At 42.2% G+C, this 22,206-nt stretch overlaps 1 protein-coding gene across 1 annotated transcript in view; it reads left to right on the top strand.

The window, feature by feature from the left end:
* The first annotated feature begins 2,365 nt into the window (after positions 1-2,365).
* Positions 2,366-22,206, top strand: part of sema3c (sema domain, immunoglobulin domain (Ig), short basic domain, secreted, (semaphorin) 3C) — a 57,594-nt gene continuing 37,753 nt past the window's right edge. Inside the window, exons 1-2 of the mRNA XM_022199145.2 lie at positions 2,366-2,605; positions 8,354-8,527. Of these exons, the coding sequence (XP_022054837.1) occupies positions 8,392-8,527 (136 nt within the window). The 5' untranslated portion in view covers positions 2,366-2,605; positions 8,354-8,391. The remainder of the gene's footprint in view (positions 2,606-8,353; positions 8,528-22,206) is intronic.

Here is a 22,206-nt window from a genome sequence, read left to right as displayed (position 1 = left end):
ATTTGTTGCTGCATCTCGGACTACCAATCAGCGCTCCAGTGATGCAGTGTAGCGTCGACCAAACATGTTTTTGTTTCATCATTTACATTTCACTCCTCTCCCTACACGATCTCCCATTTCATTCTGTTGGACAAAGTTGAGAAAAATCTTCGTCATCATGCCTTGTTTCTGCACAGCTGTGAGATTCAGCTTCAGATTTCCATATTAAAATACTAACTACGGAAGAGAGGCAGTTTTTGTCATTTGACCGTCCAGTTCTATGCACATGGAGCAGTACTCTGATGGTAACAGAGTATGGCAAAAATAATTGAGGATGGCCTGCCAGTTGGGGACTCGCATTTGTGGATGATTTGCTACAAGATATTTAAATGACTACAGTGTGTGTGCACTGTTAGTTTAGCACATGCTAGCACAGCTAACACAGTCTGACTGTCCACTTAGGTAAGCAATAGAACATGGGTTGGCCTAATTGTTAGACGACTGATTCTCCCAATTTTCTTTCGAACTGTGTTCTAGAAGTTGGAAAAACTTGTCCAAATCACAGTTCCATTCAAAAGTGAAAATTTTCAGGCGCCCAGATAGCTCAAAAGGGTTGAATGGGCAATCCATGAACAGGGGCAACAGTCCCCAGTGCAGCGGCCTGTTTCCGACTCCAGCTCATGAATCTTTGCAGCAAGTCTGTCCACCCATTCTTCACCCTACTTTCCTTTCTGCCTCTCTACTAACCTGTCAAAGCCCAAAAAAGTTGCAAAATTCTCAAGAGTGACTTCTTTACTGTGGCTCTTGATACACATTAGAGTGAAAACTGCAACAAAAACAGAACAAAACATAAAAAGATGTAAATAAATCCTTTAAATTTAACCAGTAAGTCCAAAAATGAAGTTAATTACTCATAACATTGCATCCAGAAAAGCACGTACGTGTAAAAAGCTGAACATCAAAATGGCGGACGGGAAGTGACAACTGTCAGACAACTTCAAAAATGAAAGCTTTTCAAAATAAAGGTACATCGATAATTCTGCATTAAGTGCAACACACCATGGAAGTGAAATTAAATTAAATAAAACACTCTGTACACAGACGAACATCGGCATTAATAGATCAAGTTGTAAAAACAGTGCAACATATTCTGTTATCTTCTTGTAAAAAGACTCATACATGCATGAAAGTTGTTGGTATTCATGAGTTTTACGAAGTGAACTGATCAATATCGTGATGCACATAACTGCTTTGTTTACATTTTCTCCAGAGTTCCGACTTACGGCAAAAATCGACTTGCATCAATCTGTAGGAACGCAACTCTGACGTAAGTCGAGGACGCTCTGTATTAGCATTTACCTCAAAGCCCTGCTGCCTTTAAGCTTACATTTTTACTTCAATTTGACTTTAAAGGCATTATGGAGGATGTTTTTTTGTTTGTTTAATTTGTCTGATTCACATAAAATGAATATACTGACCTTTAGTGGACTTGTATGTATGGTTTCTAAAAGAATAAAAAATTTAAAAAATAACTGGACATGGCAGGACCTGAAAAACATCAGCCAATCAACGCGCTCGGACGGAGGCGTTTGGTTTGCTCCCTTTCCTGTCAATCAAAAATCTTCCGGCTCAGGCCTAGTTACGTAGATTACGTACGCCTTGGACTTACGTGTTTTCTGTATGTGTTGCTTTGGTATAGCTTCGTAGTTAGCTGGCGACTTGTTTTGCTCATCTTTTTACATAATGGCAGATAAAGATCCAGGGGAACCAGCCATAAAAGACAACTTCACGAGTCCTACGCAAGTTTCTGGAGGGGGGCGTTTCTTCGTAAATGTTAAGAGGGGGGAGGTTAGAGGGGGGTGAGGGAGAGGTTGTATGTGCGCATGCTACGTTCAAAGTCGTAGGAAATTAAATCTCCTCTAATGCCTTTAAATTGTCTTCAATCTATAGTTATATTTCTTACAGACTGACAAACATGACTGCACCTTGTGTCTTAACTGTTTTCCTCATCTCAGCTTTTATTTAACTGAAAGACTAATGTTGCCAACTGATGAAATAGTTTCACGATACACTTGCGAGCCAATTTATTGGTAAGGAAAACTTAATAGGCACATAATAACATAAATGGTGGATTTCATTAATATCATGGGACTGGGTATTTTTAGACTTTCTATCAATCATCGGCAGATTGAAAGGAATGTGGGTCGGCAATGTGTCTGACCTTGTGGGCTTCACCCCATCACTGTGTGAGGTAAGGGTCCTCCACCTCAGAGCTGTACATGTTAAAGTGATCTGTTTGCTGTCTAGTTAACGGAGGGAGGTAGGGAGGGAGGACGGTGGTGGAAGGGAGGGAGGAGGGAAGAGGAGGGGGACTTCAGTGGTGTAATAGGACACCGGCTCTCTCTCTCTCTCTCTCTCTGTCTTCTCCTCCCTCGCTCCTCTCCTCTCCTCTCTCTCACTCAAGCCTTCTCTGTGAGCACTTAGATGGAATAGCAGCATTTTCCCCTCTTTGGTGTCACTGGAGGAGACTGGAAACAAGGGGTTGCAAAGCAGAAACAAAAAAAAATAGGTGGATAAATCAGATCCAGGCCTTCTTCAAGTGGGACGAAGGAAGCGCTCTGAGAAGGTGAGTCCTGATTCTGATCCGAGGGAAGACGCTTTTACCTGCTGCACTGTGCCATACTTCTGTGTGCTGTGGATGCAGATCGGAGTTGGTGGGCTGCAGGCTAACAGGTGCAGAGTCCCACCACTGAGAATTAGTCAGAATAGCTGGAAGTAAACTCAATCTGACTGCGCAGGAGTCTGCCAAATCACTTCTTCCAAACCATGTGCAATATTACATCATGTCATGCTTTATTTCCCTCCCATGCTTTGCGTGGATCATCTGTTTTCAGTGCAGCTGTCCTGAAGCTACTAATGTGACTTTTTAAGCTCTGCTTTGATTAGATAAGTGCTTTGAAACTTCGCTGACCTTTGTGTATAATTGCAATACATAAAGCCCCTTTTTATTAACAGGAAGAACGCTCTGTTGAGTCAGTTTGCTCTGAGTCAGTTTGCATGCCACAGTCACAAGTTGTTTGTTCAGTCAATCTGGAGTTAAAAGCAGTTGAAATATACACTTGTAGCAGTGCCTGTTAGCCCATGTGTGTGAGGCAACGTGTGGCTGTAACGGAGCCTCTGACAACTGAATGACAGGGTGTGGTATGAACACACTGTCCTGTTAGAGCCGGGACACTCGGCAACTTGTTTACTGTGGCAGCTTCGATTCATGCCGTCCAGTGAAGGAGGAATTGAACCAAAATGCTCGATAATTGAATCCATCAAAGCAGAATCCAGATGGGAGCGCTCTGTTGTGTTCATGTGTTTAAAGCATTAATAGAAGCAGATGGGGACCCAGTTTGGAATTTGCTCTGTTTTCTACTTTCAGCAATATTAGTTTTTCAGCTAAGAGCCTGTGAAATGGTGAGATGGAAAATTCATCAGGCTGTTGGCCAAGGAATGAGCACAATAAACACAATTATCATTACACCCCACTGGAAATATAACTCCCCTCTCACTCACTCCACTGACCTCTTTTGTGCAGAGACATTTAATTGCTGTTGCGGAGATTCCTGGCAGACTCAGCTGTGGAATTTCTGGGGCTGAAGAGCTGCGCGAAATTAATTGGAGTATTTATTATATATTTTTTTTTGTTGCTCATGGCAGCAAAGAGAAATGCATCTTTTATTGGGAGACGCTTTGATAAAGAGGAGAAGCCGATACAATGCCGTGAAGTGTGATAGTGAGCTCATTCATGTTGGTGTCGACCTCATGGGATGTCACAGAGTGCTCCCTTGGCGATGAGTTTAGCAGCTGTGAGACCAACGTTTCCATGCTTCTCCCTGGGAGATCAGACCGTCTCTCTGGGCAGGCAGGGAGTCGTACTGCAGGTGTGGACCCGCAACAGTTCAAAGGGTCAGATCACCTAAAATCCTCCTCCACAGACGTATATCAACTTGTGTTCCAGGGTTCTCACATTCTGCGAAATCTTCACATGGCAACTGACTGAAGATTGTAATTTTATGTATTCTCTGTTTTTTTTAAATAATATCACCAACAAAAAAAATCTAAAATATGAGTAAAATTACAGCAAATATGTAGTGAATGTGCATGTTTCATATAAAATAATAATAAAATTACATGAATATAAATGGCCAGAAAATTTCCCACTTTTTAGAAATAAATTAGAAACAGACTCTAAACATACATTTGTAAATTTATCAGAATTTCACAAGTATTTCCATTTTTTTTTAATGGTTGAAAGAGGTGAATTCAAGTTTGAATACTGTAAATATGTCAGAAATTCAATTAACAGAAAAAAGAAGCAGTTTGTTAAATGTAAAGTTTTTGGCACATTTAAACGTCCCTTATTAAACGATAAAAAGCACAAAAAAGAGGATTTTATGTAAAATTCAATCTAAAAAACATGTATTTTGATCATTTGATTGTGTTTTATGGCTATTTGCTGTTATTTTCCGGTCATTTTTTTGTGCCCCAGATGCTGGAATATTAGTTGTTTATTTTTTCACGTTTTGTCTTTCTACAGTGTACAGTTATGGTCATTTTTAAAGGGCAGCTTTACAGATTTGAGAGTTAATTTTGACTTGACTGCTGTGCAGCTGGACCGAATTAGTAAAAAAAAAAAAAAATTCAAACCTGATGTTTGACCTGGTAAAAATCCAGGAGTAAAACGACTAAGGTGGGAGTGACGTTTTATTTGGCTTCACACCTTGAATATTTCATATTTTGCCACAGGTTTGAAAGGGAGAATGAGCCATTTCGCAGCCAATCAAAAGAAAGAAATGCAAGTTCATTTTATTTTGCTTATGAAGGCTTGTCACAAAACAGCTCCGCTCCCCTCCATTGTAGTGGGATGAAGGCAGGAATCTCAGTGAGGGAACAGAAGTCGGAGCAGGACAAGAGCTCATCTGTGGGACGGGGCTGGAGCTGTGGAGGATGGCTGAGCTGACGGAGGCTCTGGGGGAGGGTGTGTGTTTGTGTGTGTCGAGGTGTGCACATGATGCAGCAGGAGACGGGCTGCAGTGGGGCCGTCTGGATGCCCCATGCCGTTTTATTTCTCTCAAATGCGGCCAGAAAGACTTCATCCCTCTGCAGTTTTCCGTATGTTATCCTTATGCACCTGAATTCCACTTCAGCTGTGTATCAGTCATGCCTCACTCCACCAAACACACACACACACACACACTTCGGCCTATTTGTAAACTGAAAATTTCATAGCAATCATGCAGCTTTCTTATCTCTCGCCCATCAATTTTTTATTGCACATCCATAAGCCATGAGATGCAAGACTCGGTCTCCTGTGAAAACAATATTTTCTTTTCGCATGCAAAAGGCTCATTTTTATATCTAGTTCACTGTGGTTTTGTATGGCACAGGTGCTGCCGTGGCAAGTTAGAGTGGTTAAAGCAGCCAAGTCTTTCTCCAGCAGTGAGTTTTGCATTGCAGGCGTCGGGGTCCCACAGGCAATACAGTACCTGCCTCTATCAATTATTGAGCTGCTCTTGTCCTGTTATGGAAAAGGAACAAGAGGAGGCTGAGGGTGCATTACTCCAGCAGCTCTTTTGTGCAGATTTAACTCATTCATATTTAACAGAGTTGCATTTCCAAGGATATAGTAAGTGATGGGATTTAACAGACATGTGTTCTCATCTATGCAGTTTGTGCTTTTCATTGTAAGTCAGCCTTTCTGGACCTGCCGGCCTTGTGATTTAACTGTAAATACACAAGTAGTAATGCATTACAGTTCAATATGAGGAGATCAAAGACATTTAGCCAGTGTGGGTAAAGGGGCTAAACAGCTGTAGCTCTAAGAAAACCACTGATCAGTGAGGATAATTGGAAAAAAGGCTTCAATTTGCTATGGAGCATAAAGATTGGTTTCTGGAGCAATGGAAGAAGGTCATGATGGTCTGATGAACCCAGATTAACCCTGTTCCAGAGTGATGCGGGCATCAGGGTAAGAAGAGAGGCAGATGAAGTGATGAACTCATCATGGCTAGTGTCTACCAGCCTGTGGGGATTTGGGTTATGATCTGGGGTTGATCAGGTTTAGCAACGTTATGTTCCCAAAGAATGAGGTCAGCTCATACCTGAAGATACTGAATGAACAGGTCTTTACATCAGTGGTGTTTCCTGATGGTATGAAGCTGTTCCAAGATGATGAGGCCAGGATTCATGGGGCTCACATTGAGAATGAGAGGATCAGGGAGCATGAGACGTCATTTTCACACATGGATTGACCTCCACAGAGTCCAGACCTCAGCCCCACTGAGAATCTTTGGGATGTGCTGAAGAAGACTTTGTGCAGTGGTCTGACTCTCCCATCACCAATATAAGATCTTGGTAGAAATAGAATGCAACTCTGGACAGAAATAAAAGCTGCGACATTGCAGAAGTTTATCAGAACGATGCCACGGGGAATGTGTGTTGTTCTCAGACCTAAAGGCGGTCCAATGAAATATTAGTGTGTAACTTGTTTTTGGATGAGCAGTGTATCTAGACTATAAGTGCTTTCTTATTTGCCTATAACAGCCTGTGGATTGATTTCTGTGTAAACGACGCTGGACTAATTTTCCAAGAAAATCCACTGGATTGACATTTATGCTCGCTCCTAAATGGCTTCTTTTAGTGTCTGTCATTCATGTGCAACATTAGCCAACATTAGCTCCTAATTCAAGACAGGCTACCAGCAGAACACAGATTCCAATACAAAGTAAGCTCAAAATGAATAACTGAATCAGCAAAGCATATCTTTTCACATCAGACTGTGACAAATGTTGAGGAAAGACTGGGGTCAATATCGACGGGGCTTTAGATTCATGGAAAAACAAAACAACCAAACTATAGTCTTGCTCTATTTGACTCTCCAGCACTGGAAGAGCACTAAAACAAGATACAAAATTCCTTTCACAACAGGTAATGACAACCTACCAAATCAAAAATGTTAAGTTTTGTGGGGGTTGTGGGTCCCACATAAAGGCACCTATGCCGAATTAGTCATTTTAAGGCAGGATGCAGCTCATTGTGAGGGACACCATTGCTGCATACTGGACTTTGCTCCACACTATATGACTGTAATTGGTTCCAGGAAATACAAACAACCCTGGGGGGTTGTTTTCCTCTATAGTAGAATGATATGGAGCTGCAGTAAGACCATTTTGTGCTGTAGAATGTTCTGCCTATGCAAGATTACGAATGTAGTTTGCTGTTAAACTGTAATAACAGTGTAACCTTAGTTACCTCATGTAGCAATATGATGCCAGTCTGTCACATTCAGTTTTATGTATGTCACCTCACCATACTGGCTGATGTCCAGGATGCTCACTTGTGAGCAACAGGATGAGACTGCAGTTAACTCAACAGTCACTTGTTATTGATAACGAGGATTTTGTGACTGTTACACAGATGATCTCTCAATATCAGGATTTTTTCAACTATTGCAAATTTATAACAACACTTTATATAATTGTTCACCATTAAAAATGTGTCAAATTACCTTGCATCCATCTCTTAGCTCCATGTGCAGCAGGCCGCAGATTTCAAAAATAAAGTATACCCACTCTGCACAAACCCAGCACTGAACTCTCAAAGAGGTTAGCAATTAATGTTCAACATAGTCGAGCCTTTAGCTGGTAAAAACACCAAACCGGAGGTAAAAGTAGGTTGAAGGTTTAGCACGGGTGAAGAAACAGAACTCCAAATGAATATTGCTCTATGTTTGCTGTCCGTGTAAGTTTGCTAGCACAATAGCCATATCTACGTTTGAAAGGTAATGATGTGTATTTGGCATTAGTTTAACAACTTGTTCCATGGGTGGAGCTAGTTGCTTTAATCAGTATTTCTCTTTATTCTAACATTTCAGCATGCAACCCAATATGACTCCGTTAAATGCTGTTCAAATATGTCTGCTATCTTACGGAACATAATTTCGCTCAATTTTTACCTGTAGCGTCTTGTAAGACACATTTTTGGTCGGTTTCTGCCCAGCAGTAAAAGCTTTTAGATTTCCTATAGTAGCTTTCTGACTTTAGCAGGGATAGCTAAGATATCCGAAGAGACGTAAACAAAAAGGGTCTAAGCTCAACAAGTAAAGTAGTAATGAAATATCTTTTGAGGCACAATTTAATTTGGTTTCTGCCAAGCAGTAGCCTGGTGTGTTTCACATTGCTAGTAGTATTAGCTTTCACAGGTTCAGCTAATTGGGCTAAATGGATATAAACACAAATGCTGCAGACTCAAAATGCAGAGGAACTTTGTATTTTAGTCATATTACATGAATATCAAAACTAATGGAAACTTTTACACCCTCCAACAGGCGGTGGTGACTGGCTGTGGTTCCTGAGTGGTGCAGTCATGGGCAGGCCGGAGGGGTTGGCCAGGCCACCTCTGGTGTCAGCTATGGCATTTTCCCTCCTGGCTCTCTCTTTCCTCTGCACCGGCATCTCCAGCCTCCCACAGCCTCTGCCAAGAGTCTTCCTTTCCTTCGAAGGTAAGAAAAATGCTTACAATCAACCTAATTGCCCTGTTTCTCTATAGATGTGATGAGGTTGCATTATGCCATGTGTTTAGTGCTCTAATGCTAAACAAATGGCTGGTAATCAAGCGTCGCTCAGGGCTGCATCATTATAGAGCGCTGTATGACTTACCGAGACTTTGAAGATCTCAGGCTATGATCGTGCAGTATTTTGTTTGTTTATTTGGTATTGATTTTTGATCTGAGCAGTCTTTTCCAACTAGATGCACAATCTCTCACACACCTCAGGCCTCCACTCTCAATTCCTGGACAACACTTGTCCATCCATTGTCCTGCTGTGTGTCAGCCAAAAGTCAGACCTCTGCAGGAGGTGGCACTTGCCTGTCAGAACCACCCTGAATCTGTTTCTCATTAAACTTTTACAGCACCACTCTGTACTGCAGGCCTGTGGGTATTGTTGCCTCTTCTGGTTGATTCTCCTGTTTTATTTAAAATATTTTTTGACGCAGATTATTTTATGAATTTTTGATGTGTCCTGTAGTAGCGTGCAGGTTCGGCTTGTGCGTGTGCATGCTCGGGTGAATGAGTGTTTATGCCCGTTCTGGGAGCGGTGCGGTAACCTTTTCGCAGCGGCTGGATCGTGTGCATGGGCTGAAGGATACGTTTGATCACCTTTCACTACCTCTGGCTGTGGATTAGACGGCGCTGAGCAGCTGAGGCTGTCCGTCAGTAAGATTTCTGCACTCAGTTAATGAAGCCTTACAGTGTGAATCCAAAGGCGGTGCAGTTTTGTTTCTCCCTTCAGCTGACTATATATGTCCTACTTGTGGCCCAGTCTGACTTTTCCCAATATGGTCTCAATCTTTCCTTCAGTCTTTCTCTCTCATTCCTTCTGTATTACTTTCTCTTTTATGCTTCCATGTTTCTCTGATTATCGTTTCATTCCAAATCTCTGAACCAGCCTGGAGTCGAGGTCCATTCTGTCTGTAGTCTGCAACCTGTCTAAGTTGTTAAATATGACAATAATGCTAAAAGAACGCCAAAACTAATGAGCAAATATGTGGAAAAACCTGCATCATAACTAATTTTGCTTGTGGCCATTAACCCTCTGAACTTCAGACCCTGCCAATGGATTTGAAAGGCATGATATCTTTTAGAAAATCACCATAATGAGATTATTTATGAGCACCAAAAGCTTCCATTGGGGAAACTGTACAAGCTTAAAATGGTGTTATTTCATTAAAATCACACTGTACATGCTCATGTCAAAATTCACCAGAGATAACTCATTCACGCTAAGCAGATTCAGTAACAAAACAAAAATGACGCGTTCCTCAATGCAACTGATAAACAATTAGTGACTCAGCTGTGACCAAAAATCATGGGACATAAATTCAGAGACTATGGGGCTCAGCTGTATGCTTCCAGGGAGCTGAGAAGAGAAATCAAGAAAGACGGAAAGGAAAATTCAACATACTCGATCCAGACAGTAAATGCTGCATGGCTCAAAAATGGTTTGCAGTGGAAGAGTTGTCAGCAAGTTGTTGAATGATACATTGTGCTTGGTGAAATGTGCAGAGTGGTGTGAAAACTGCATAGTTTTTATAGGTTAAACTGCAAATAGTTACATATCTAATGAGTTTATCAGGATTAGAAACACCTGTAGGCACTTGGACATGTTGTGCATGTTGACTCCAGGTGTTTTTGATTCTTCAGAAATAATCTGAGAAATTTCACTTTAATGTTTTCTTTTTTTCATGATTTACGGCATAACCGAGTCCCACTACACGGGAGATATTTTGGATGGTGGTTTGTTTCCAGTGAGCTGCAGGACTTTATACTGCAGTGAAAAATGAGCCCACAGAGGGGGAAAACGTGATAAGGGCAGAAAAAAACTAAACAAAACACCCAGACACTGCTTAAAGTTCAGAGGGTTAAAGCTCTTCAGTGTTTCCAAACAGTGGTCTTAAGATGTCAAAGGTGGTCATCTTGGCAATGAGACAATCCCTGTAATCCTTGAACACTTCATTCCCCCTCCGAGTGTGGATCCGTCTTACTGTAAGTGTGTTTCACTGCAGGGAGTCTCCATAAATGGAGAGTTCGACTTTGATAGCTAATTAATTCTTCCAGCTCCAAACTTTCTTCATAATGAGCACTTATCTGCAGATTGAAGTAAATGTGCGGTAATCAACACGTTGAGATGAATTTATGAGTAAAGAGCAGCAGGGAGCAAGTTGTGAGGAGGATGTTTATTCAAGGCTAAACAGCCAACATCAGGTGCAAATTTACATTCCAGCTTTGATTTAGCACATCAGGGAGCTATGAGTGGATGCAACTTTGTTTCAGAGTTATGAATCATTTTTGAGCTCTTGGTTGCGTGGAAGAGTTTGGCATGGTTGAGCACCAGATGTAGGGAGAGTCTTAAGGACCAAGGTGGAGGTTCATTTCATACACAAACACTGGAAGTCCTCGCCAAGGGAAGAATTTAGGGAGTTTGGTCTCGGTCCAAAGCAGCCAGAAAGATGAATGAAGAGTCATGGGAGAGTGGTGTCCCAAAGGGGATGGAGGTGCAGGTGGTTTGGCACCTGCTGGGTGTCCAAAAGGTTCGGGCGGGATTCTTTTGCTCCCAGATGTGCGGACCTGTTTATTGTAATCATGGACTAGCTAAACCAAGAAAATAAACCAGTGAGCGAGACGCACATAGATCATAGAACACTTGAACATCCTCTCCCTTTTCCTCCTCCCGTCGCTGCTGAAACCCAATCCAGGGGTAAGGCAGGTTCATGGGACTCCCGGCGTAGCCTCGCGTCCTGCAGAGAAGTTGCTGTCTCTGACATTCCTCTCTCCCTCACTCTGCTTACTCTTGTATTTTTGAGGCGACTGCAGCCAGACCGCAATTAAAACCGCATAATAAACAGTGAAAAATGCAGCTAACCCAAATAATAAACTCTCAAGCGGTGCCTTTCTCTTCCGTGCCTCGGATAATAAACACAGCCCCCCTCTTTCCTTACAGCAAAACTATTTAGGGATACCTAGTGTGATAAAAGATAATTACTCCCCTTCAGTTGCTTTAAATATCTCTTGTTCTCTACGTTTATTTTGGCTTGCTTCATGGTATGTTTGATGGATTTGCTGTGTCAGAATGAGGCTGAAATGCAAACAGCATGCAGATCTCAAAGAGAAAGTTAAATGCGGTTGTACAAAGATACTTGCAGATCAACGTCTGCAGCGCTGTTAGAACACATTTGTTCTCATTGCACCTAAATAAATAGTGATGCCTTTCATTTCTACAAAGAAATTCCAAACCTTGTAAGAAGCCAGGCTTTATTGACATTTTATATCCATAATGACAAGCTCAAAATGCCTCCACACATTACTTCTTACATTGTTTGTACAACTGACAAGCTCCCTCAGTTTTGCAAGTAAACAGAAACAGCATAATCTTTTCATAAGTCATGAACAGGACAAACAGAGAGGCCCCCTACTGGAGGATATGGAACTTTCATGCATTTTAAATTTACAAACTGAATCTTCTTTTATGTTCAAATGGTACTGCATAGTTTTTTCAGCCCTGTTTGCATGTTGTCAGTCTGAAGAAATCTAGCAGCCTTCTTGTCTGGAACTGTGATAAACTGATATTTATTTGTTTCGGAAACATCGAGCGGTTATCACATTTTTAGTTAGACCAGATGATTTTTTAAATCAAAATTTGTGAATTTTATTTTCCTTATTAATCCCACGAGGGGAAATTCTGATTTTTGCATACCCCCCCCTCCATCTAGAGGGGGGTCAGAGCGCAGGGTCAACCGCGGTACAGCGCCCCTGGAGCAATTAGGGGTTAGGTACGAGCACGATGGGCCGGGGGATCGAACCGCAACCCTCCGGTTGCGAGACGGCCACTCTACCCACTGAGCTATGCCGCCATAGCCAAATTTAGACTCCTTGTACAGATTACGCATTGCAGTTTTTTTTAATTTGCAGTTTTTTAAATCAAAAACTAGCTTTTCTCAATGATTCTGATCTTGCATTGTCTATGTTTGGATGAGTTGTAATGACAGTATTCACACATTCCTGTTGTACCAAACTTGTTCAACTCCTGTTTCAACCAATGGTTCTGTTGTTTGATAGCATATGTATTTATACACAGAGGAGTGACAAATTAGAGGTCAAACCAACATAAAGCATGTTTGTAAGGTGTTGAGTCAAAATGTCTACTAGAGGGATGAACACCATTCTTCCAGAAGATATGGCCTCATTTGGCGTTTTGATGATGTTGGTGTCAAGTGCTTATTGGAAATGCCACAGAAAATAGTTATTTTTCAAACATAGCAAACCATTCAGTGACCCCTTGTTTTATGAATGAGGGCATTTTCATCCTGGAAGAGACCACTCCCCCAAAGAGGACAAATGGAGCCATGCTAACACAGTAACCAGATCCCCTCACTGTAGAGGTCAAGCATAAAGGCCAGTGCCGTTTTCTTAGTTTAAGCCTCACATGCATTTTCCAGCTGGTCAAAAATATGGTCTCATTTGACCAGATCACCGTTTTCACATCTCAGTGGTTTCTGCTGCACTAAAGTCTCAAATGTGCATTAATTTTTCTAATGAGGGATCTATGTCCTGCAATGGCATTCTCGGCTACCTGAAGAAGAGCTTTATTCCTGAAATAACATGTCTCATGTTCTACAAATGTAGACCACATTTTATGACACCGTTTACTGAGGTCTTTCTCATAAGTCTCAGTGCAGATGTCAGTACTGAGCAGTCTTTGCGACTGAAGCTCCTGCCATCCTTGCCCCAACAATGAATCATCTTTTTCTCACTTTTTTTTAAAAAATGGAATCAATTGGGCCTGGTCAGGATTTGTTCCACATACAGCAGATCATGACTGAATCGAGGTGCTAAATGCAGTCTGGAAGCATTAATATTCGCTTTGTTTATCTCTTCACTTATTTAATTTTTATCTTTACTTTACCACCTGTCTTCACACACATGTAACACTGCTATAATACTTTTTGTAAGGATTGATATGCTGTATAGTCTGGTGCTTCACATGCTGCATGTTGAGAGAAGTATGACTGAAAGCAAGTTTCTACTCAGTGAGAAAATCACATTTAATGTGCTGCTTACAGTTTCTGCTACTGTTGGTCCAACTGTTGCCAAAATGCCATTCCCTGAATGGTGGGATCAAAAAATCTGCCTCATTTATCCCCCTGGTTGGCACATGGGACAGTGGCCTGTGTTTATGATCAGGGTCATTTAACCTCATCAACAGTCCTACCCTGCTCTGGCAAACCTCCAAATTCAATACAGCATTCACTTCAAAATATATGCAGTATGTATGCCAAGCAATAAAAGATGTTTATTTGAAAGTGAGTGGGCCTCAGGCTTTCGTGTGGTTCATGTAGATGTTTGCATATGTTAGAAAGCCTGACTGAGACATAGGAGAGACTGATTGTGATGGATTCTGTAGTTTATTGAGCACTCCCTCACATTAGTATGAACCACAGCAGATACACCCGCTCCCCTTTCATGACTCATTACTACCTCCACTCACTCGCATTAATCATACAGGAGTGATACACTTCATACACTGGAGCTGGATGTCGGTGTGTTGAGGATATTTACCTGGTGAGGGTGTGCATGTCAGTAAATCTGAGAGAGAGTGCGTGTTTGCTCGTGATAAGTTCCTGAATGTGCATTCCTTGTCTTGACTGCATTTCAGTGGCAAACTTTCCGCTGAATCATTGCTAAAACTACACAGCTTTCCAGCTATGTAAGCTGTACAGAGCTCTTCAGTGGATACCTCAAATACTTGAATTCCAACACAGCCAGAAATATGTGACGATTTTAAACAATCTGAAAAGTGTACTCACTGCATTTTCTGAATTCCTCAGTTGATTTGCTTACATAGTATCAGGTGATGTTACCTCAACTTCATATATGATGATGCCTTAGATTTAGATCTAATATGACAGGAAAGATAAATAATTTCTTGCACAGGGTCTCCTCTTGTCTGAGGTTGAGCTGATAAATCTTCTCTTGTAAAAGATGTATGAACATTTCTTCAAACAGCATCTAAGTGAATATAATAATCATTCAGTTACACAGATATCAGACTTCAGTGGGTGATGGTGTAATATTGGTTGATCAAAAGGTCAGAAGGCCAGAAGCAGACCACGATGCGTTTGTCTGCTGCTGCAGGTTAATTCTTTTCTAACGTGCTACAGCTTCCTGCCTGTTTTACATTAGACCTGCACATTAGCATCTTGACTTTCCAGTGGTAAACATAATGGAGCCTGTGAGGCACAAATCTGTGACGCTCTATTATTATGGAGAATTCCTGGTGGGGTAAAACATAGGCCTGTTAGAGCTGCAGGCACGGGCATACAGAGACATGCTACAAATAGCTATAGGTTAGCGGTGCATGTGTGCTGAATGCTATCATATACACGGCACGCAAGGAGCTATTTCCTAAGTGTGTGGATGGATTTTCATGCACACGCATGTCAAATGTTGTCCATGTAATTGCCTGAGTTGCAGCGCGGGCATTTTCTGCAGGAGGGTGAGTCAATGTGGTGAGCTCCAGCTTGTGGCTGACAGACTGTCAGATGTTTGACAGCTCCTCTATCAGTCTGCCTGTCTCCCTGTGCTGAGCCATTAAGGTGTCTGACCTTGTAAGCCCTGTTGAATGTTTTATTCTTCTTCCTCCACAACATGTTGAAAGGCAATCGATTGGCATCAATACGAACAAAGGCAGTGTCTTTCAAAGGATAGGCAAGGTCACTGGAAAATCCTCAGGTCAGATTTTGTCAAATCACTCATCTGTTCTTTTTAAACTATTTTTGCATGTTTGGTTACATTACTTTGAGTATTATGAGCTTAGCTTGTTGAATGGAACACTCACTACTCATGTTTGAGTTTTTCCACTTGCTGAGCCGTACTTAACATTGCGCAGGTAAAAAGGCACTCGCTATCACCGGATTAGGGCTTAAGACGGATTCCTTTTTCATTATTGGAAATATTTTACGACCTGAACGGATTCCCTTTGAAGCGCTTTGATGAAAAGAATATGTAAACAATCTTTCACTGGAGTCTAAAGTCAACTGTAAAAGCTCCAGAAGGTGCAGATGACTTTGTTGTCCTCATCTTCACTCAACACCACAGAAGCAACCTACTGACCTCAGCGACATCGGTGTCAAAGAGAAAATAGGACTTTTTCAAACATGAAATGGCCTTGAAGATGGAAGAAAAAAAGTTCCACCTGGTGGAGCTTTTTTTTTCTTTTGGCTGTCCTCCATGACTAGTAAACACATCGGCTGTGAAAACTCTGTGACCCTTATCTCCTGCAAGTCTCCCTTCGCTCTGAGAGTCTCTTTGAGAGCATTTCTGACAGTAAAATCGCAGAGATTTACTGTCTGCTGTGAGGTGAGTGGTAACTAGAGGCTCCTGATGTGGCAGGTGAGAGGTCACTGGCTAAAAGGCATGGTGGTTGACAGTATGGGCTGGTTCTGTGCGAAGGATCAGCTGCCGGTGACATGTGAAGGGGAGGCCAGGTGCTAATTGGGGCACTGGGAACGCAAACTAGCTGGCTGGCGGGGCGCCCTGATGGACAGTTTGTCATCTCAAGTTTCAACTCTTGCAGGGAATATTAGCCATCACCTTAGCAGGTCAGCCATGCAATGAAACCAGCAGTTGACATTAATGCTGGATAACATCACTCTGCACAAACACACACAGATAACCAAGGGAGAAAATACACTCCGGTGTCATATTTAGATATGGTGTCTGCCTTGGGAAGCCAGAGTGAGAGAAGTCAAACATAAGAGCTCAGCCATCCCGTGCTGCCATATGATTCCCATTAAGATGTCTGGATATAGATAATTGGCGACAGACAACAATCAAGAAATTAATGAGACACAGCACATAGAAAATGTTCCCTGTCTGAGCCAACACTGACTTCTGTCCATGACAAGTAGTTGCAGTACAGTACGTTTGGAGAAGCAGTTTGCGTTTTAAGTGCTGAGAGCAGTTTGCCTGGGAATGTAGAGCATGTCTGTTGGACAGACAATCGGACGACTGTCAACCACAGCGAGACGTCTTGGGTGGTCTGCTTGCACCGGATCGACACCTTAACTTCTCTTGCTATACTTATATACCACCAGTCATTACTGTATCCTAGCGGTGTGAGTCCCCAAGGAGAATGGATGGCCATCTTGTTCTGGCAACAGCCATTTTTTATCTCTACGGGGGCTTGTCAGTTGCCAGGACAAAGTCTTTCACTGGCCCGGTATGTGCGACTGGGTCAGCGCTGTGTTCGGTAAGTGCAGCCATCCAGAAGTGAACCCAAGAGCTCTTAGCATTGTCCAGACAAAAAGCGACGGTATTTGGCACCAGGTTTGAAGTCAGGCCTCCGTGATGAAACCCACTCCGGCTTGTGAGGAAAGATGAATTGCAACAGGGTGGTGTAAGTCCCTGCTTCAATATTTATCAAGCTGGGTGATTGGGGTCCTCCCACCAGCTGCCCCTGACAACCACAGAGCAGGTTTTTCCTCAACTAAATGGAAAACAAGCCTCATTAGCATGGAGTTAATATATTCATGCTGTCTTTTCAGGTAGAAAGCCAATTGATGAGGGCTGATTTGCATGGGGAACCCTAAGATTGGTTTGTAATAGGACGACTGTCCGACCTTGAAGTGTTTTTAATTAGTTGCAGAGATCTTTTGGCTTGTGTTCAGTCACTGGTATTTATCAGAAAAAAACCCAAATCTCCAAACACTCAGTTTGATTAAAGCTGTTCATCCCTGCTCTACAAAGACTAAGCTAATGTTCTGACAAAGGAACCCCATATTGTTGGTTCATGCTGATTTTATGACCTTTTCATGTGAAAAGAAAAGTGTCTGCTAGTGAGGACAGCTCCAATGGTAAGAGGAAACCTTCCAAATTACAGCTGTGTTTTTTCGTGTTCCCCACTTTCCTGCCACCACATTTAACTCCAAACAAGCCATGCAAACCACGGTGTTTCTTTCACCTCTTCCTATCTTTCATCAAACTGAAGGAAGAAGACCCCGAAGGCTACTGAAGTGACACCAGCTCAGACTGTTGGCACCAGCTCCTAAAACCTCAGACTCGGGTGGCCCATAACTCCAGTTGTCTCTCTCATAAACATCCCTCATACTTTCCAGCCGCTGTGAATCTCTAATTTTTATGATCCTGCATGACAACAAACTGCTCCTTGTATGGGCATTGCTAACCAGAAGCATGGAAAGGTTGTTTACTGCTGGAAACATTGCTCTAAAACTCCATTATTTGATAACACAAACAATTTCGAGGACCAGATCTGTCAAAGTCTTGCGGATTTAAAACCTGAGGAAAGCCTTACCCCCTCCTGGATACATAATCGCAAAGAAATAAGCATTGCAAGCTCTTGTGCTTTAATTGCTGCCATACAAACACAGACACAATGACAGCTACCTTCCTGTTGCCTGCAGTTTTAAAAAAAAAATGTCTACTCCGCTTTTCACCACAGTCACAGAAAAGAAGATGCTATTTTTTTACTCTGTGGGATGCCTCGCTTGTTTCCTCTCTGGGTTATTACACTGGAGCTTGTGCACATAAAAAAATCAATTCTTTTACAGCTTACAGAAGGGTGAATTACCTGCCACAGTGATCACAGTTGCAGCTAGAAGTTGCTATAGATATCACAAACACAAAATACAAGCTGCTGTCATGAACCAAAGGGCTACATTTCAGTAGAAATCAATTGACTGATCTATATGCATCATAAATCTGCATTTGTCACGAGGCAGTTAGTTGCAATATTGATTAATCACTTAATTCAATCAATAGAATGTCAAAGTAGTGAAAGATTGTGTTGGCTTTTGTTCAGCCGTTTGTCTTAACCCTTAGATGTGCAGTGTGTGTCAGGAGATACCAATTTTCCGTTGGATTTGGGTGACTTTTGACTCATGACTCATCAAAGGGTTAAACCCTGACGATGGCTTCAGGGTTATCTCTGATTTGGCCTTGGACTTCAAATCTAAAAGCATGTGAGGTTTAAAAGAAGTGTGTGTTTACCAGGAAGGCAGGTTCCTACAAAAGGCATTATTGGGAGAAATGTAGGATCCGGTATTTTTGGAGTTTGTTTGGCCCATGCTAGGGACTGAAAGGAATGTCCATTTCATGCTTTCCATGAACACAAGGGTCAGCATAAAAGATACTGCTCTGTGGATGTTTGTGGGGGGACAAACTATAGGTGGTGCAAGCATGCAAACTGTACATGTACCAGAAACGCAAACGATGCTCCTAAGAAATGCTTACTCTGGAACAGTCCAGTGGCGTCTGGTACCAAGATGTTGGTAAAGGTTCCTTTGGGTCCTGTCAGTTTTCTGGGGGCGCCTCAGCACACTGGGTTTTTCCAATGAATTTTCATGAATATTGGCTCAAGTTGGGCTTTGATTGGGCTCTTTATTATGTTCCAAGGGCTTTTCCTGAGAGGTTTGTGTTGTATCATGGGTTGACCTGCTGGGGAAATCCTCTACTGTCTCAGAGTGCTGTTGCAGTGTGGGGGTGAATTTGGACAATGTTTTGGTAGGTGGTATGTATAAAAGTAACATCCACCAGAATGCCAAACTTTCCTAGCAGAACACTACAATGTAACAACATGAAACAACGAATTGGCTTTCAAGATACATTGATTTTGAACCTTCTTTTTTTAACTCGCTCTCACAAGTCCCCCAACTGCTTGAGAGTCTTTGAGAAGTCCCTCCTCAAAACAGTAAAATCAATAGATTAGTTGTTTCATTTTTTTCCATTATTTTTGCAAAACTTTGATCAACTGGCACCTTTTCATTAAAATACAGCCAATCCTCCGAGGCATGACGAATGTTTTCTGGCAATATGATCTTTTCTGCAGCGAAGACGGCAATCTGCTGTTTAATATTGAATGACCACTGCCGTTACTTGGCCCAACAAAAGGCTTTTGTGCTGCTTCCGCTTGACCACTTCAGACAAAAAAAGCACATCAAAGGGTCTGAGCTCCCCAGCCATCACCTTGGCCTTTCCGCTAACCCCACTGTCCATGACCATGGTTAAGGGTGGATCGTATTACAATTGGTCTGGTGTCCGCCCAATGGGGCACTATGGGTCAAAGCTCAAAGTCAAAGGCAGAACACAGGGGACTGCTGTGAGGTCCACAGGGAGGTACAAAGCCCACCTGCCCACATTCATAATAGAAAACCCACCAGCTGTCACTGCTCAAACTGTGCTTCTTCTGTCTTTTCTCATTTTATTTCATCCTTTCTTCACCTGCAATGAGAACAATAGCAAGCAAAAAAGAAACATAAAATGAGGTTTCATCCCCTCAGCTTCTTCCTATTATTAAGAGTGGTGACCCCATCTTTCTGTCTTTCCAAGATATAGTGTCCCTTTAAACAGCAAATCTCTCATCTCTGCACAGAACAGGACAGAATTATTTGTCTGTTGTCACTCCGTCCTTCAGCATAAACAAAATGTGTGCCTTAAAACCACTGCAAGATTTTCAACAATGCCTCTGTAATGATGTGCAAACACAGTCCTGACACTCTTCCCTCTGAGGGGTTTTGTGATTTCAACAATGAGGAATGCATATAAACCCACCTCTAACAAAGCACATGTGGCCCAGAGGGATTCTTCATCACTGACATTTAAACAAAATAGTGGTAACATGTCACTCCTTACGTCATATTTTGAAAATTTATGAAAATCCCTAGTTTGTCCGGTCAAAAAAAGTTTACAAGGTGCCACGAGGGAATGAACATGGACTAATTCGAGCAGAATCGGTCTCATATGAGGGTTATGAGCTGGCACTGCTTCTGTCAACACTTGATCCCAATAGAAGTACTGGAAAACCTTGATTGTTCAGAGCAGCCCCCCTCTCCGTGATAGAGCAGGTGCACCATCTGGCAATGTGAGCTCTGAATGCTGGTCTACAATGCTGCGGCAGTGCGGGCGTGACTCGTATGTTTTTATGTGATTGAAAGCAGAGCACCGAGAAGATACCGGATCCACTGGTATGTTGACTCCAGAGAGTTTCAGTTTGTCTCTCGCCGAATACGCCTGATCCGTGTGACACACCCCTGCTGCGTAGCGTCTCAGTGTATGGCTTAACTGGCCTTCAACCCTCACGAGGGAACATGAAAGTCTCCCATTTCCCCCCACTGAGAAAACAATACAAAGTTCACCATAATATTAAGCAGTTATTTCACCCTCACCACACCCCTCTGAACAATTTGTTCCCCTCGTGGAATGCTCTGGAGCAGGAGAGATCTTTCTTTAACGTCAAAGTGAATTAACAGCAGGGGGGTGTTAAAAGTCGGTCGGGCAAAGTTTTCAGAGCACAAATTAAGAAACAAACTTGGATTGCAGACCAAAAGAAAAATGTAGTTAGGATCTATAAATGGTAGGGCTGGACCGAATAGTGGTTTCTGGCCTCCGAATATTCGGGTCCTATTAAAGACGAATATCCGAATATTCGTTCTGCCCCCTAACATCCAACGGCGAGGGGTGGCTTGTGGCGGAGACGGCCCGAATATTCGGATCCATTCGTCTGGTCTCCTGGGTCCAAATTTTGCCTTCGTTTTGTCTTCCGTTAAACTGAAGAATTCCCAAACAGTGGAGGTCTTCAGCATCTTGTCTTGTGTTTATGCAACGAAGTGAAGCGTGACGTCAGAGCCGGGATGAGCCGAACACGGCGGGATGAGCCGAAGTGAGTCGAAGGTGCAGGGAAGAGACGAGCTCTGAATATTTTCGTCTGGGGGAGGAAGGGGCGATCACATAGACATATGTGTATATGTTTATGTGATCACATGACGAGATGAGCCGATATGTGCCGATGTGGGGCGGGGGGAAGACAGTAACGCCACATATTCTTTCCGCCTGGTAACGTCTGACCGGGGGGTTGGCGAATATTTGGATACCACAATTAATATCCAGATACTGCCGTAGCGAATAAATATTCGGATATTCGGGTCCAGTCCTAATAAATGGTAGCCAAATGTATAAAATATAAGACTTTATTTTTAAAAATTGGTAAAAAAAAAAAAGAAAAAAAAAAGCGTCAACTGAGTCATCATGCCACGAAACAAAGAATATAAATGCCACACTGTCTGTATGTGAGGCCTCAATTTGGCAGTTTCCATGTGTTTATGATGCAAAGGAACATTTCAAATTTAAGGAAAAGTACATCAGTGGGAGCATCAACCACAGGTGATGATGTTTGAGTCCCAAATCTGATGGCCCAACAAATGTGTTAAGGCCTGAAGTCTGACTTTCAACTTCATAAGAGAACACAATCTGCTGATGGCTGTAATGGGCCACCTGATGGAGTTTTATCTCGTGTTCATGCTGCTTTTTTTCTTCTGCGTGGTTTTATGTGTATTTCCATGAGCGATTTAAAGGAGGGAATGTCCATCTTCTGTTTTTGTCAGATTTTCAATGTGGAATGATGCCAGCCAGGCTATTGTAGCATCAAATATTCACAGCTTTTGCTCACCTAAACAGCAGACAACTCATGAGAACTGACAAAAAAATGGTAGTTTACAGAGTATTTTTTGAAGTATTGGAGAAGAACAATTTAATAGAGACTGCAATAAGGACAATAAGTCACATTTTGTGAAATTATGGCTTGAAGTGTTTTTTGACTTTTTCATGTAAGA

Source organism: Acanthochromis polyacanthus, chromosome 1 (assembly GCF_021347895.1).
Source record: "Acanthochromis polyacanthus isolate Apoly-LR-REF ecotype Palm Island chromosome 1, KAUST_Apoly_ChrSc, whole genome shotgun sequence".
NCBI lineage: Eukaryota > Metazoa > Chordata > Actinopteri > Pomacentridae > Acanthochromis > Acanthochromis polyacanthus.
This window is presented reverse-complemented; position numbering and strand designations above follow the sequence as displayed.